This window comes from Hyla sarda, chromosome 8 (assembly GCF_029499605.1).
Source record: "Hyla sarda isolate aHylSar1 chromosome 8, aHylSar1.hap1, whole genome shotgun sequence".
Lineage (NCBI taxonomy): Eukaryota > Metazoa > Chordata > Amphibia > Anura > Hylidae > Hyla > Hyla sarda.
In genome coordinates this window covers 127,358,752-127,375,856 of record NC_079196.1, presented here as the reverse complement: position 1 = coordinate 127,375,856, position 17,105 = coordinate 127,358,752, and the positions used below count along the sequence as shown (strand labels likewise).

At 43.5% G+C, this 17,105-nt stretch overlaps 1 protein-coding gene across 1 annotated transcript in view; it reads left to right on the top strand.

Moving 5' to 3' along the window:
- INPP1 (inositol polyphosphate-1-phosphatase) overlaps positions 1 to 17,105 on the top strand; it is a 99,831-nt gene that overhangs the window by 58,936 nt on the left and 23,790 nt on the right. Inside the window, exon 4 of the mRNA XM_056536378.1 lies at positions 13,202 to 13,402. Coding sequence (XP_056392353.1) covers positions 13,202 to 13,402 — 201 coding nt within the window. The remainder of the gene's footprint in view (positions 1 to 13,201; positions 13,403 to 17,105) is intronic.

Here is a 17,105-nt window from a genome sequence, read left to right as displayed (position 1 = left end):
CTGTCAATCATGAAGTGAGTCCATGACGCAGGTGATGACAAGTGGACACAGCCAGGCTGGAGGCAGTTTTTTGACTGGCTTTTTCAGTATGAAATACTGAATTTTTTTAAATTGAAGCAATTGCAAAACCTATTTGGGTTTTTCATGCTTTAAAACATATCAAACGTTTTTATATCTGACAATGCCCATTTAAGGTACGGACATATGTGCAATATTGACGTTATATTGAAGTGCTGCTGTGGATTTGCTGTGCTAAAAAGCACTGGTGGCGGTCTGAGTGTGTGTATATATATATATATATATATATATATATATATGTATGTATATGTGTGTGTGTGTGTATATATATATATATATATATATATATATATATATATATATATATATATATAGTAATATTCTATTCTAATATTTTTTGCATCGGGGCCCTGTGGTTTCTAGCTACGACCCTGCCCGCCGCCCTTTCACTGCGCCGCCGCTGCTCACTGTTCTAAAGCGGCCACAGCACATAATAGTGCAGCGGGCACTTTAGACAGTGAGTCTGCAGCTGGCCGACCCGGGTTTGGCGAGGGACGTTGCACAAGTGACGTACCTCCGCAGACCCGTGCAGGAGGACATCAGTGACGTCACTCGTCAGGCCGCCGGTGGAGAGGAGAAGCGATGCGCAGGCCAGGTAAGTGTGTCTATGTGTTAGTGTGTCTGTGTGTGTCTATGTGATGGGGGGGGGGGGGGGGGGGCTATGCTACCTAATGTGGGGAACTATGTTACCTAATGTGGGGAAACTGCTACCTAATGTGGGGGAACCGCCGCCTACTTAATGCTGCAGATTAATGTGAGTTGCAGTGCAATTTTATGGGATAGTACTTTTTTTTTTTTCTTTTTGGGGGCAGCAGCATTTCACTCTTGGACCCAGGCAGCACAATGTCTTGGGCTGGCCCTGGCCCTTTCATACTAGTGAGCGCTTCTGGAAACGCTCACTAATATGCAAGAGGGCCGGTGGAGAGAAGCGCTATTTACCTCTCCGGCCTCCTCCAGACTGACTGCATACAGCGCGGACGATGACCTGATGTTGTATGCAGTCAGGTCATGTGACTGTGCAGGGGCTGAGTCAGCACGGGCTGAGTCAGGCCACGTGACTGTGCAGTGTGGGTTGTTGGAAGGGAAGGCTCTCCCTTCAGGACACCCTGGCGGACATGGAGAGCAGCGGAGCAGGAGAGAGAAGTTTTATTTATTTATTTTTTGTCTGATCTGAGGTCTTGAGGGACTGTCTGTCACTGCCTCAGAGCATGGATATTGGGGGGGCCTGAATGAGCTGCAGCACATGGCCTTAATAAATAACAACTGATATTAGGGGGGGGGGGGGTCCTCCTGAGCAACTGATATATGTGGGGGGGAGAGACATAATTGACATATGGGTGGCGCCCAGGCACATTCTTTGCACAGGGGCCCTCCGCTGTCTGTGCCCGCCCCAAGCAGAAATTCTACCGCGTGAATAGACCCTGAGGCTAGGTTTCCACTTGGTGTTTTTTGCAAAAAACACCAATAAAAATGCCCATTCTACCACAATGTGTTTTTTCTGTAAAAGAAACACTGCGGACAGAAGTTGGCTGCAAGTCAATAGGGAACTTTAAAATGCCATATACACTTGCCATTTTTCTGGTTCAATAGTTTTATTGAAAGTTTTTTTTTGACAAATATTAAACAAACATTACAACATAATATGCCATAAATGATAGATATAACAGAAAGAGGACAAAAGCCCCTTGTACCTTTTTTACATCTAGGCATACATAACAAGGGAAGGGGGGGTAAACAAAGGAAATTAGGAAGCGTAAGGCCTCCAAGTTTGCAACTATAGAGTGTACACATGCAAAAAAACGTCCAAAATGAATCCTATCATATACACATATTAGAAAGGAGACATTGCTCAGGTATGCTATGAAGAACTAAAGAAAAGAAATATTTTGTGAAACAGTCCTATTCTATAGAGTATGAGAGTTTTCATGCAACTGTTGTACTGTCATACTGTTGTAATGTTTTGACGAAAGCCATCTGCCCCATCTTGTTTGAAAGTTACTGTATGTGCCATTACCTAAAGAAATGTTTTTTTCATATAAGCAGGTGACATTTATTTTATTATTAATAATGTTATGGAAGGCACTTCTGGAGATCTCCAGACCTTAGTGAGGGATATTTTTGCAATAACACAGATAATACTTGCTAGATCCCTGAGTTTAGGCAGAATAGTATGCATGTGAATCAGTAAGAGGACCATGCCTGGGGACCATGCGACTTCATTTGACAACACCTCCTCCACTAACGCTTTGCATGATTTCCAGTATGGGACGATAAGCGGACAGTCCCACAACACATGTAAGAGGGTACCTGTTTGACCGCAATTCCTCCAGCACATGGGGGAGGAGTCGTGGTAAATATGCGTTAACCGGTCCGGTGTGTAGTACCACTGTAGGGTAGTTTTAATTATAGCTTCAATGTGCGAGACACATTGAAAAGCTTTTTGTGCTATACTGAAAGTTTATAAATAGAACTGCTTGTTTCCATTATAAATCGTCTATAGTAATGCCTAATGATCTCTCCCAAGAACGAAAAGGATGAGATTTAGCAAAGTACCTAGAATGTGTGTATGTGGAATAAATCAGTTTCAGGCCTTTCAGATTGCTACTCAGAAAGGCATTTGTCCCTGAGTGGGGGTTGATGCCCGTGGGTGTCAGGGTACTTAGGAAGTGCCTAATCTGCAGATACATGTAAAAATCTTGTCTGGGAATAGAGAATTTTTATTGCAGTTCTTGAAATGACATAAGCTTTCCCTCGTCATATAATTGTTTCACAATGACAATGCCCCTATCTGTCCACCTCTGAACGTCCAGCTGTGGAATAGATACTAGGATCAACGTGAGGGGAAGAGCCGTGCAGTCGGCTACAGTGTTAGAAGCCGCTTTTTGTAAGTATTTTTTCCAGGCAGCAAGAGTCGCTTTAACTACCGGGTTAGAGGTTGGGAGCACGGAGTTTGTATTCCAAATAAGAGTCCACAGGACATCCGCTGTCTGGAAAGGGAACACATCTGTATGTTCAATATATACCCATGGTACCTCTAAGCAGCCCTTCCACCACCCCCGTGTCGACCCGACTAAGGTGGCAATGTAATATCCTTGAATATCCGGTATCCCTAGACCCCCACCTCCCTATCCTTGGCAAGAATCGAAGCTGCTAGTCTTGGTTTCCTGTCTGCCCAAACAAAATGTGACACAACTCTGTGGACCAGGGAGAAAAAGGAGCCCGGGACCGAAATTGGCACTGTTCTAAATATGTACAGAAGGCGTGGCAAAAGTAACATTTTGAATGTGGCCACCCTGCCTTCCCATGAAATATCATGTTGAGAAAGTCGATTGGCCTCTTCTTCCATGTCTTTCAATAAGGGTATATAGTTCAGTTGATAAAGCAATTTATCAGGGGAGGCTATCTTTATACCTAGGTAGGTCACATCGGTGGTGCGCCAATCAAAGGGATACAATGATTTTAGGTTGTTTATCGTGTCATCATTGAGATAAAGTGGGAGGGCTTGTGTTTTTATGCGTTTAAATGATAATAGGATATCCTACCAAAGTTTTCAATAGTCTACAACACTGCTGGAGCCTATATGGATGGTTTAGTCAGAGAGAGGATGATATCATCCGCATATAATGAGATGACGTTTTTTCTTCCCCCAATATCCACTCCATGAATGCGAGGATCCGCCCAAATGGCATATGCTAGAAGTTCTAAACACAATATAAAAAAAGAGGGGACAGGGGGTACCCCTGTCTTGTGCCATTAGTGATATTAAGGGGTTCCGTTTGTAAAAATTCTTGCTGTAGGTCAAGTATATAGTGATTGTATAGCTTGGAGAATTGCACCTTTAAAGCCCAAATGATGGAGGGCCGAGGAGGCGTATGACCTGCGGAGCCGGTCAAATGCCCTCTCGGCGTCCAAGGCCAGGATCAGTGTCGGGGTACGGTTCTGTTCGATGTGGTGGATGACATTGATCAGACGTCCTGTGTTGTCCGATGTTTGTCTGCCTGACATGAAGCCCAATTGATCTGCATTTACCAGGGAGGGCAGTATATTCGCTAAACGGGATGCTATTATTTTGGCGAATATTTTAAATCTTGGTTCAAAAGTGATATTGGTCTGTAGTTTTGAGGTAGGTCCTGGGACTTCCCGGGTTTAGGGAGGGTAACTATTAGCGCCTGTAGATTCTCAGATGGAAATGTACCTTTATCTATCGCTAATTGGAAGAATCTTTTTAGATATGGTGAGAGAGTGGTGCAGAAAAGGGGAGGGGTTTAAATAGTCTTTACTATTTCTAACTCTGGTTTGCGGGGTCTGGAAAAAAGGTTCCCGGGATGTTCGGCGCCAACCGTAGATGGAATAAAGATGTGGTGAGTCTCAGTTATTTAAAAGTGTTCTTTATTGCCGTATCAGACGCGTTTCGAGGTCTTGCATCTCTTTATCAATGATTATGGCATACATACATAAAAGCATTATCACTGGCTTTTTATAGTTTCTAAAATGGGCGCCAGAGAATACAATTGGATGAGTAAAAAGAGTGTCATAAGGCTGCGCTCTGGTGTGTTGTAGTGGTGCTGTCTGATTACATAGGAGTGTTTCAATCATAAAGTTAAAAAAAAAAAAAAAAAAACACTTTTGTTTAGCAGTAAAATGTGGCCATACATTAAAAGCAAGGATTGCGAAAATGTTCCATGTTGTATGAGGAGGTATAGTGATATGCGGTGATGTGAGTATGTCAGATGTGTTACTTCTGTTTTTAGCAATGGTTGGATGATGCGTGTCCGATGCCACAGCATCCTTTTGCCATCCCCATATCCATATATACCAAAACACACCTACCATACCACACACCTGGTAATAACCAGCACAGCAATCCCCGTCCGATCATCCGGCAATAAGAGACAACTGCATCAAGGACCGAAACCCTCTCTTCTACAAATAAAAATAAAAATAGTTACAAACATGGATACGAAATAACCAGCCATGGTACCCACCATCTAGCAGAAAAAAGCGCAACGGCCCGACAAATGACATCTCACGCAGCATTTCTGTCAATAGGACATCTCCACCACCTGGCATCTGTTACTGTTCTGTTACTTAGTTTAGGCATGCTTATACCTGTCACCCTTTATTATCACACTTCTGCTGTATACTTTGCTGGTACTAGTGCAGTCACGCCTGCTGTATACTCTGCTGGTATTAGTGCTTTCACGCCTGCTGTATGCTCTGCTCGGTATTAGTGCAGTCATGCCTGCTGTATACTCTGCTCGGCATTAGTGCAGTCACGCCTGCTGTATACTCTGCTCGGCATTAGTGCAGTCACGCCTGCTGTATACTCTGCTCGGTATTAGTGCAGTCACGCCTGCTGTATACTCTGCTCGGTATTAGTGCAGTCAGGCCTGCTGTATACTCTGCTCGGTATTAGTGCAGTCACGCTTGCTGTATGCTCTGCTCGGTATTAGTGCAGTCACGCCTGCTGTATACTCTGCTTAGTAAGTGCAGTCGCGCGCTGTATACTCTGCTCTGTATTAGTGCAATCACACCTGCTGTATACACTGTTCGGTATTAGTGCAGTCATGCCTGCTGTATGCTCTGCTCGGTATTAGTGCAGTCTCGCCTGCTGTATACTCTGCTTGGTATTAATGCAGTCACGCCTGCTGTATACTCTGCTCGGTATTAGTGCAGTCAGGCCTGCTGTATACTCTGCTCGGTATTCGTGCAGTCACGCCTGCTGTATACTCTGCTCGGTATTAGTGCAGTCACACCTGCTGTATGCTCTGCTCGGTATTAGTGCAGTCACGCCTGCTGTATGCTCTGCTTGATATTAGTGCAGTCACGCCTGCTGTATACTTTGCTGGTATTAGTGCAGTCATGCCTGCTGTATACTCTGCTCGGTATTAATGCAGTCATGCCTGCTGTATGCTCTGCTCGGTATTAGTGCAGTCTCGCCTGCTGTATACTCTGCTCGGTATTAATGCAGTCGAGCCTGCTGTATACTCTGCTCGGTATTAGTGCAGTCAGGCCTGCTGTATACTCTGCTCGATATTAGTGCAGTCACGCCTTCTGTATGCTCTGCTTGGTATTAGTGCAGTCACGCCTGCTGTATACTTTGCTGGTATTAGTGCAGTCATGCCTGCTGTATACTCTGCTCGGTATTAATGCAGTCATGCCTGCTGTATGCTCTGCTCGATATTAGTGCAGTCACGCCTGCTGTATATTCTGCTCGGTATTAATGCAGTCATGCCTGCTGTATACTCTGCTCGGTATTAGTGCAGTCACGCCTGCTGTATGCTCTGCTCGGTATTAGTGCAGTCATGCCTGCTGTATACTTTGCTGGTATTAGTGCAGTCGCACCTGCTGTATACTCTGCTCGGTATTAATGCAGTCACGACTGCTGTATGCTCTGCTCGGTATTAGTGCAGTCATGCCTGCCATATACTTTGCTGGTATTAGTGCAGTCACGCCAGCTGTATACTCTGCTCGGTATTAATGCAGTCATGCCTGCTGTATACTCTGCTCGGTATTAGTGCAGTCACGCCTGCTGTATGCTCTGCTCGGTATTAGTGCAGTCATGCCTGCTGTATACTCTGCTCCGTATTGGTGCAGTCACGCTTGCTGTATACTCTGCTTGGTATTAGTGCAGTCACGCTTGCTGTATACTCTGCTCGGTATTAGTGCAGTCACGCTTGCTGTATACTCTGCTCGGTATTAGTGCAGTCACGCCTGCTGTATACTCTGCTTAGTAAGTGCAGTCACGCCTGCTGTATACTTTGCTCTGTATTAGTGCAATCACGCCTGCTGTATACACTGTTCGGTATTAGTGCAGTCATGCCTGCTGTATGCTCTGCTCGATATTAGTGCAGTCACGCTTGCTGTATACTCTGCTCGGTATTAATGCAGTCACGCTTGCTGTATACTCTGCTCGGTATTAGTGCAGTCATGCCTGCTGTATACTCTGCTCGGTATTAGTGCAGTCACGCTTGCTGTATACACTGCTCGGTATTAGTGCAGTCCCGTCTGCTGTATACTCTGCGCTGTATTAGTGCAGTCATGCCTGCTGTATACACTGTTTGGTAATAATGCAGTCACGCCTGCTGTATGCTCTGCTCTGTATTAGTGCGGTCACGCCTGCTGTATACTCTGCTCTGTATTAGTGCAGTCATGCCTGCTGTATACACTGTTTGGTAATAATGCAGTCACGCCTGCGGTATGCTCTGCTCGGTATTAGTGCAGTCACACCTGCTGTATACTCTGCTCGGTATTAGTACAGTCACACTCATGCTGTATACTCTGCTTGGTATTAGTACAGTCACACGCCTGCTGTATACTCTGCTCGGTATTAGTGCAGTCTCACGTGCTTGGTATTTAGTACGGTCACGCTTCTGCTGTATACTTTGCTTGGTATTTAGTACAGTCACGCTGCTGCTGTATACTCTGCCAGGTATTTAGTACAGTCACGCATCTGCTGTATATGCTGCTTGGTATTTATTACAGTTATGCTGCTGCTGTATACTCTGCCAGGCATTTAGGACAGTCATGTTTCTTCTGTATACTCTGCTTGGTATTTAGTACAGTCACGTTTCTACTGTATACTTTGCTTGGTATTTAGTACAGTCACGTTTCTACTGTATACTCTGCTTGGTATTTAGTACAGTCACGCATCTGCTGTATACGCTGCTTGGTATTTATTACAGTTATGCTGCTGCTGTATACTCTGCCAGGCATTTAGGACAGTCATGTTTCTTCTGTATACTCTGCTTGGTATTTAGTACAGTCACATTTCTACTGTATACTCTGCTTGGTATTTAGTACAGTCACATTTCTGCTGTATACTCTGCCAGGTATGTAGTACAGTTACGCTGCTGCTGTATTCTCTGCCAGGTATTTAGTACAGTCACGTTTCTACTGTATACTCTGCTTGGTATTTAGTACAGTCACGCTGCTGCTGTATACTCTGCCAGGTATTTCCTACAGTCACGTTTCTACTGTATATTCGGCTTGGTATTTAGTACAGTCACGCTGCTGCTGTATACTCTGCTTGGTATTTAGTACAGTCACGCTGCTGCTATATACTCTGCTTGGTCTCTTAGTACAGTCACGCTACTGCTGTATACTCTGCATGACACTTTAGTACGGTTATGCTTCTGCTGTATACTGCTTGGCATCTAGTGTAGTCACGCTTTTGCTGTATACTCTGCTTGGTATTTAGTACAGTTACGCTTTTGCTGTATACTCTGCCTGGTATTTTGTACATTCACGTTTCTGCTCTACACTTTGCCTGGTATTTTAGTTCGGTCACGCTTCTGCTGTATACTTTGCTTGGTATTTAGTTCAGTCACGCTTCTGCTGTATACTCTGCCTGGTATTTAGTACAGTCACGCTGCTGCTGTATACTCTGCCAGGTATTTCCTACAGTCACGTTTCTACTGTATACTCGGCTTGGTATTTAGTACTGTCACGCTGCTGCTGTATACTCTGCTTGGTATTTAGTACAGTCACGCTGCTGCTATATACTCTGCTTGGTCTCTTAGTACAGTCACGCTACTGCTGTATACTCTGCATGACACTTTAGTACGGTTATGCTTCTGCTGTATACTGCTTGGTATCTAGTGTAGTCACGCTTTTGCTGTATACTCTGCTTGGTATTTAGTACAGTTACGCTTTTGCTGTATACTCTGCCTGGTATTTTGTACATTCACGTTTCTGCTCTACACTTTGCCTGGTATTTTAGTTCGGTCACGCTTCTGCTGTATACTTTGCTTGGTATTTAGTTCAGTCACGCTTCTGCTGTATACTCTGCCTGGTATTTAGTACAGTCACGCGGCTGCTGTATACTCTGCTTGGTTTTGATACAGACACGTTTCTGCTGTATACTCTATCTGGCGTTTAGTACAGTCACACTTTTGCTGTATACTCTGCTTGGTATTTAGTACAGTCACGCTGCTGCTGTATACTTTGCTTGGTATTTAGTACAGTCTCGCTGCTACTGTATACTCTGCTTGGTATTTAGTACAGTCGCGCTTTGCTGTATACTCTGCCTGATATTTAGTACAGTCACGCTTCTGCTGTATACTCTGCCTGGTATTAGTGCAGTGGTAAACTGTGCAATTCTGGGTGTTGTTTCATTCCTATTGTGTTATTATATGGACGAGGTCATAATTAATGTGTATTGAGTGAATTTGTTCATTTGTCCTCAAGTCCAGCCGTGGATCGTAGGTACATAAAATAGAGAATTTATAAATTTGGTATCTTCACTCACTGTTGTTTATCCAACACGTCTTGGGTCTCAGCTCTAGTCTTCTCTACCGACTAAACTCGTCATTGGGTCTTTGTGTGGGCCTGTCTCGGCTTATTTCCTTGTGAGTTTCATGTTTGTATTTATTTAGCAGATGTCTCTTTGTGCTGTGGTGACATAAGCTTTATTTACCGTGAGCGCTCTGTCAAATTACTTATCTGCGGTTATAGGTAGGTGTAGCCAGTATTTCCAGTGACTATAATAGGAACATATATATTCATGCTGCTTTCTTTAGATCACAGAATTCGGTACGACAGTGATTAAGCGATAGTTCTTTCATTCGTCGGTTTAGTAGCATTATTGGTCAGAAAAAGTCCTCCAATATTCAGTAGTCAAGGCGGTTCAGCTAGAACCTCAGGAGTGTAGGTAGTATCTATGTGTATGATTAGCTTTGTTTTTACCCATCACGTCTTTGGGTAAGATTTGTCCTGCCCATCATGTCTTTGGGTAAGATTTGTCCTGCCCATCACGTCTTTGGGTAAGATTTGTCCTGCCCATCACGTCTTTGGGTAAGATTTGTCCTGCCCATCACGTCTTTTGGGCCAGGGATCCGTTTGGTCGCTATAGTATTCTCACTTACCACTACGCTAGTATACGTATTTTGTTACAAACGGCACCTTCTCCCTTCCAGGTCTGTCACGTCCACAGACTTAGTTGTCTTTAACGCTTTTCGTATAATAGCGATGGTTTTGGTTTGAAATATCAGTTATGTTGGTAGGCGTGTTACATATAGAAGGTATCAGAAATACGGCTACCGATGCAATATCTAGGCTCAATTTTCCTCTCTTTTTCCAGGTGATGCCAGTAGCCGATCCATCAGGATGCCAGGTTAGGGCGTTTCGAGAGTTAGTAATGAATTAAATACCTATGTGTCTAGGTCATTACCTAGTGTATTGTTCTTTGTCGCATTAGACTCATAAGTTTACCGTACGGCCTCGAAGTAATTTTGTCAATCTTACTTGCATGTCTATTATTTTCAGTGGCTTTTCTTCTAGGTTTCATAGAGTTTTGCCACTCTTCCTTACATCTGGCGCATAATACCATCGAAATTTATCTGGCGGGCATACAGCTTTTATCACTCTAAAGTACCCAGATAGGACCTTGCTCTTCACATCACATGCCATCAAAGCTGCTTAAAAAGGGGTAGCTAAGAGTAAGGTTCTCAAACCATCTAGTAGGCAGCCTACTAGATGGGATACGGTTTAGGGGTTTGTTAGACGCTCTTGATCGTTCCCCATTCGACCTGGAGTATAGCCTGTCGTTGAAAGCTGCATTTTCCTAGGCTATTACGGCTTCCTGAGACCAAGCTAATTTACAAGTAACGCCAATACAGTGTCGTTTCTCAAGCTGGGTCGGTTACAATGGCTCTCTGATCATTTCGCACTTATACTGAACTATATGAAAACATCTCTTCCCGGTCAAGGGATTCATATCCGGTATTTCCCAACCTCTCATATGTGGTATCCAGTCTCGGTCCTCAATACATTACTCGCATGTTGCACACATGCTAGTGTGGATAGCCCCCCTTTGTTGTTGTTTAATAATCCTGTCCTTACTACTACTGTTCTGTACGTTATTCACAGGTTCTAGTTGAATCTTTAGGTCACAATGCTTCTGTTGTCTCGGGACACTCATTATGTATCGGCTCAGCAGCATCTGTTTCGCATCACGGTATTCCTGCGCATATAGTTAGGAAGTCAGGTCACTGGAGGTTAAGCGCCTATATGCGATATAGACCTAATCTTAATCTGAAATGCAGAACGCTTTTAATCGCTTGTGGTGTTATTGCTGTTAGTATAGTTTTCTGTTCTAATATCTGAGTTTTGCCCTCTTATTATGCTCAAGGCGTACCCTTACGCGGCAGTATATGGCACAACTCAAACTGCCTAGTTAGTTAGGTACATAGTTCAGTTGCTGATAGTTAGTTGGCTCGCTATCCTTTAGCACCGAGCACAAGTGGGAAGGCTAATCAATAGATTAGCCTGTATTTGTGGGAGGGGCGGCTTGTACCTTCAAATAGCAGCGGCAGTGCACGGTCCTCACGCCGCGGGCTCCTGATTCGTCCTGCCCTCCCTCTTTTTTATTATTTACTCTTAAGGTATGCCCTCTTATTATGCTTAAGGCGTACCCTTGCGCGGCAGTATATGGCACAACTCAAACTGCCTAGTTAGTTAGGTACTTAGGTCAGTTGCTGATAGTTAGATTTATGTTTACTACTTTTCAGACTGTTCCATGCTGGGAGCTGTAGTACCTGCACTAATAGACAGATCGCAGCAGGTGTCACTCCTGATACCCATTGTGGTCATCCTTTATAATCTCTAGAAGAGGGTGACACGCCTCACTTCTCTACTTCCCTGCCAGGCACTGTACTTTGCTCTAATGTGAAGTTCTCTTCACACCACAGATTCATATTTGGCACTGAGAGTTGTGATTGGCTGGCACCATTCGGCTTTAGATTGGAGCACCGCTTTAACCTCTTATGTACGCCCTGCGCCCACTCCCATTCTATAACGTGGGGTCACGGCGTCATGGTGGGCCGGGCCTGGCCTCTAACAACGGCCAGGACCCGTGGCTAATAGCAGGCGTCACCGATCGTGGTGATGCACGCTGTTAACCCTTTAGACGCGTTGATTGCCTCGTCTGAAGTAAAAAAAAATTTTTATTCCCGGCAGCTCAGTTGGGCTGATCGGGATCACCGCGGTGTCCCGATCAGCTAGGACGCACGAGGAGGGTCCCTTACCTGCCTTCTCAGAGTCCGATCGCCGAATGACTGCTTCTTGTCTGAAATCCAGGCAAGACCAGTCAAGCGGCGATAACCCTGATGAATGCTATGGCATAGCATTGATCAGTGTAAGAGATCAGTGTAATGCATGTTATAGTACTCTATTGGGGCTATACCATTGCAAAACAAAAGTGAAAAAAAAAGTTAATAAAGAGGATTTAACCCCTCCCCTAATAAAAGTTTGAATCATCCCCCCCCCCCCCCCTTTTCCCATTTAAAAAAAAACTGTGTAAATAAACATGTGGTATCGCCGCGTGCTTAAATGTCTGAACTATAAAAATATATCGTTAATTAAACCACACGGTCAATGGAGTACACACAAAAATATTCCAAAGTCCGAAATAGCTTATTTTTGGTCACTTTTTATACCATAAAAATGTTTATAAAAAGCGATCAAAAAGTCCACTCAAAATAAAAATGGTAAAGATAAAAACTTCAGATCACGGTGCAAAAAATTAGCCCTCATACCACCCCATACACGGAAAAATAAAAAAGTTAAAAGGGATCAGAAAATGACAATTTTAAACGTATTAATTTTCATGCATGTAGTTATGATTTTTTCCAGAAGTCTGACAAAATCAAACCTATATAAGTCGGGTATCATTTTAATCGCATGGACCTACAGAATAAAGATAAAGTGTCATTTTTACCGAAAAATTTACTGCGTAGAAATGGAAGCCCCCAAAACGTTACAAAATAGGGTTTTTTCTTCAGTTTTGTCGCACAATGATTTTTTTTTTTTTTTTTTTTCGCCGTAGATTTTTGGGTAAAATGACTGATGTCATTACAAAGTAGAATTGGTGGTGGAAAAAATAAGCCATCATATGGATTTTTAGGCGCAAAATTGAAAGGGTTATGATTTTTAAAAGGTAAGGAGGAAAAAACGAAAGTGGAAAACCGCTCAGTCCTTAAGGGGTTAATAGTTTAGCAATACAAGGTGTTTATTTTTTCTTGTACATTGACTGTTAAGAGGTTAATATATTTAATACATTGTCTTAATATGTGGCAGTGGAAAAGTAAATTTGATAATCCTAAGTCAAGTTTTTCATTGGTAGGAGAGAAAATTATTGTTAAAGTCTGCCCTACTGAGGAAGAAACCGCCAGCCTACTGCAGAAGGTACTTGATAACAACAAGTCGGCAGCCAAGACCTTAGCAAGGGCTGTTCACCAGGAAGTGACTCTGACAGACAAGGCTTTAAATGCTGTTAATGTGAGCATCCCTCTAGATAACATTGCAGTTTGGGTGGATCCTATTGGTAAGTTAAGCACCAGTCTGAGACCTGCTTTAGTTTAACCCCTGTACTCCTGTCTTGACCTTAATGACCAAGTCAAATGTAAAAAATCTGATATGTTTCCTTACTTGGTTATAACTTTGGTACACTTTTACTTATGAAAGGAACTCTGAATCTGTCTTTTTTTTTTGGGGGGGGGGGGGGGGGGGGACATATTGTATTTTACATTAGTGGTAAATTCTGATTGATTTATATAGCGCTTTTTGTGGGGGAAAAAATTTAAAAATGTTCAGGAGTTATTTTTTTGCTTCTATGACAAACAGTCATGTCACACCAAATTAACCCGTTAAGGACCCAGGGCGTACCTGTACACCATGGGAATTCTGGTCCCCGCCGCGCATCGGGTGGGTATTGGACCGGGATTCCTGCTGAAATCATTCAGCAGGCACCCTGTGCAAACAACCCCTGTTGGAGTCCTGAGACCTGAGGTCCATTCAGATCGGCGATTCGGGGTCAATCGGGTCCCCGGTAACCCGAAAAATAAAGGTGATAGGTGCTGTCCGACAAAAGCCAAATACGACTCCTTCTATTCTGAGCATTGTAGTGTGCCCGCAGTGCACTTGACATCCACACAAGGGGTATTTCCATACTCAGAAGAGATGAGGTTAAAAATTTTGGGGGGCATTTTCTCCTATTACCCCTTGTAAAAAATGTAACATTTTTGGGGAAAAACTGCATTTTAGTGAAAAAATAATAATAATAATTTACACATCTGAAGTCGTCAAACACCTGTGGGGTATTAAGGCTCTCTGTACCCCTTGTTACGTTCCTTGAGGGGTGTAGTTTTAAAAAATAGTATGCCATGTGTTTTTTTTTTTTTTTTTGCTGTTCTTGCATCATAGGGGCTTCCTAAATTTGACATGCCCCCCAAAAAACATTTCAGAAAAACTCACCCTCCAAAATCCTATTTTCGCTCCTTCCCTTCTCACCCTTGTAGTGCACCCACAGAGAACTTTGACATCCACATATGAGGAATTTCCTTACTCGAGAGAAATTGTGTTACAAATTTTAGGGGGATTTCTTTCCTTTTACTCAAATTCAAAAACTGGGTCTATAAGAACATGAGTGGAAAAAAATTAAGATTTTGAATTTTCTCCTTCATTTTGCTGCTGTTCCTGTGAAACACCTAAAGGGTTAATACACTTTCTGAATATCATTTTGAATACTATGAGGGCTGCAGGGTATTTTTAATATGAAGGCCCTTCATATTAAAAATGGGGTGATTTATGGCTGTATCTAACATACAGGCCCCTCAAATCAACTTCAAAACTGAACTGGTCCCTGAAAAATTCCGATTTTGAAAATTTTGAGAAAAATTGGAAAATTGCTGCTGAACCTTGAAGCCCTCGGATGTCTTCCAAAAGTAAAAAACATGTCAACTTTATGATGCAAACATAAAGTAGACATATCGTATATGTGAATCAATATATAATTTATTTGGGATGGCCACTTTCCTTATAAGCAGAGAGTTTCAAAGTGAAACGTTTTAACCAAATTTTTCACCAAGAAATTATGCAAGTATCAACGAAAATTTACCACTAACATAAAGTAGAATATGTCACGAAAAAAACGATCTCGGAATCAGAATGAAAAGTAAAAGCATCCAAGAGTTATTAATGCTTAAAGTGACACTGGTCAGATGTGCAAAAAATGCTCGGGTCCTTAAAGGACATCTGCAGTGCTGGGCAAAAAAACTTTTTTTTACCTCATTTAATAGGTCTTTGAAAGACCTTTCCAACGATGTCTCCCCCATCAAAATTGGCCCAGTCTTTCTCCCGTTATCAGCACACGAATTACGGAGGAGAAGTGAAAATAAAACTACATCTCCCATCATGCCTTGTGCTTACTTCCTGTAAGCTGCTGCCCTCCCCCTGTTCTATCCCCCCGAGCAAATTATTATATTGTAACGCCCACATCTCCCTTCCCTATGCATACACCCTCACCTTCTGCTCATCTCCCCCTCCCCATGCTGGCTCCTGTCCAGTGATGAAGCAGCTGCCTCCGTGCTCACTGTAGTGTGGGCACTGGAGAGTGGATAGTGAAAGTAAAAATGGTAAAAAAAACACATAATTGTTTGTCTATAAAACTGTCCTGATAGGGGTCCCTCCATCTTTTTCACAACTACAACTCCAAGCATGCCCAGTTATTTTATATGCTGTTCGGGCATGCTGGGAATTCCAGTGGTGCCTCCAGCTGTTGCAAGACTACAAATCCCAGCATGCCCTGTCAGCTTTCTGCTATATGTGCATGCTTGGAGTTGCAGAGGTGACTCCAGCTGTTGCAAGACTACAAATCCCAGCATGCCGTGTCAGCTTTCTGCTGTTTGAGTGTATAAAGGAGTTGTAGTTCACCAACACCTCTATTGTATCTCTGTAGTCTCCTGGGAGTTGTAGTTCACCAACACCTCTATTGTACCTCTGTAGTCTCCTGGGTGTTGTAGTTCACCAACACCTCTATTGTATCAGGAGTCTCCTGGGAGTTGTAGTTCACCAACACCTCTATTGTATCTCTGTAGTCTCCTGGGAGTTGTAGTTCACCAACACCTATATTGTATCTCTGTAGTCTCCTGGGAGTTGTAGTTCACCAACACCTCTATTGTATCTCTGTAGTCTCCTGGGAGTTGTAGTTCACCAACACCTATATTGTATCTCTGTAGTCTCCTGGGAGTTGTAGTTCACCAACACCTATATTGTATCTCTGTAGTCTCCTGGGAGTTGTAGTTCACCAACACCTCTATTGTTTCTCTGTAGTCTCCTGGGAGTTGTAGTTCACCAACACCTCTATTGTATCTCTGTAGTCTCCTGGGAGTTGTAGTTCACCAACACCTATATTGTATCTCTGTAGTCTCCTGGGAGTTGTAGTTCACCAACACCTATATTGTATCTCTGTAGTCTCCTGGCTGGGAGTTGTAGTTCACCAACACCTGTATTGTATCTCTGTAGTCTCCTGGGAGTTGTAGTTCACCAACACCTCTATTGTATCTCTGTAGTTTCCTGGGGGTTGTAGTTCACCAACACCTCTATTGTATCTCTGTAGTTTCCTGGGGGTTGTAGTTCACCAACACCTCTATTGTATCTCTGTAGACTCCTGGGAGTTGTAGTTCATACACCAGTGTTTCCCAACCAGGGTGCCTCCAGATGTTGCAAAACTACTACTCCCAGCATTCCCTGGTTGGGAAACACTGGCATACACACACACATAACAGGGACTACAACTCCCAGCATGTGTCATTCAGTAGTCCCCCCTCTCACACACAGAATCAGTATGATATTTATTCCCTGTAGTCTATACACCACCAGCCCGTGCAGTGTAATATGTCTCCTTCACACACACGTCCTCCCCTCCCCCCTCCCTGCTCTGTGGTTTGCTCTGTGTTTCCCCCATGAAAACTTGAAACCTCCCCGTGATAAGTGAGGTCCTATGTAGACAGAGCAGGGGAGGGGGGAGGAGCTGTGGACGTCCTCATTCTCCCCCTGCTTCAATCTTACAGATAGGGGCGTTTCTGAGGATGAGCCTATGGCTGCCTCAGAAAGCACCCGCTCATGCATATGCATAAGCAGGGAGGACCTGACAGAGGCTAGGGGGAGCACAAACACTGCTGGGAGGAAGAGATCTCCGTCCCCAAGATGGCGGCTGCAATGTAATGAATAGGGGACGGACGCAGGAC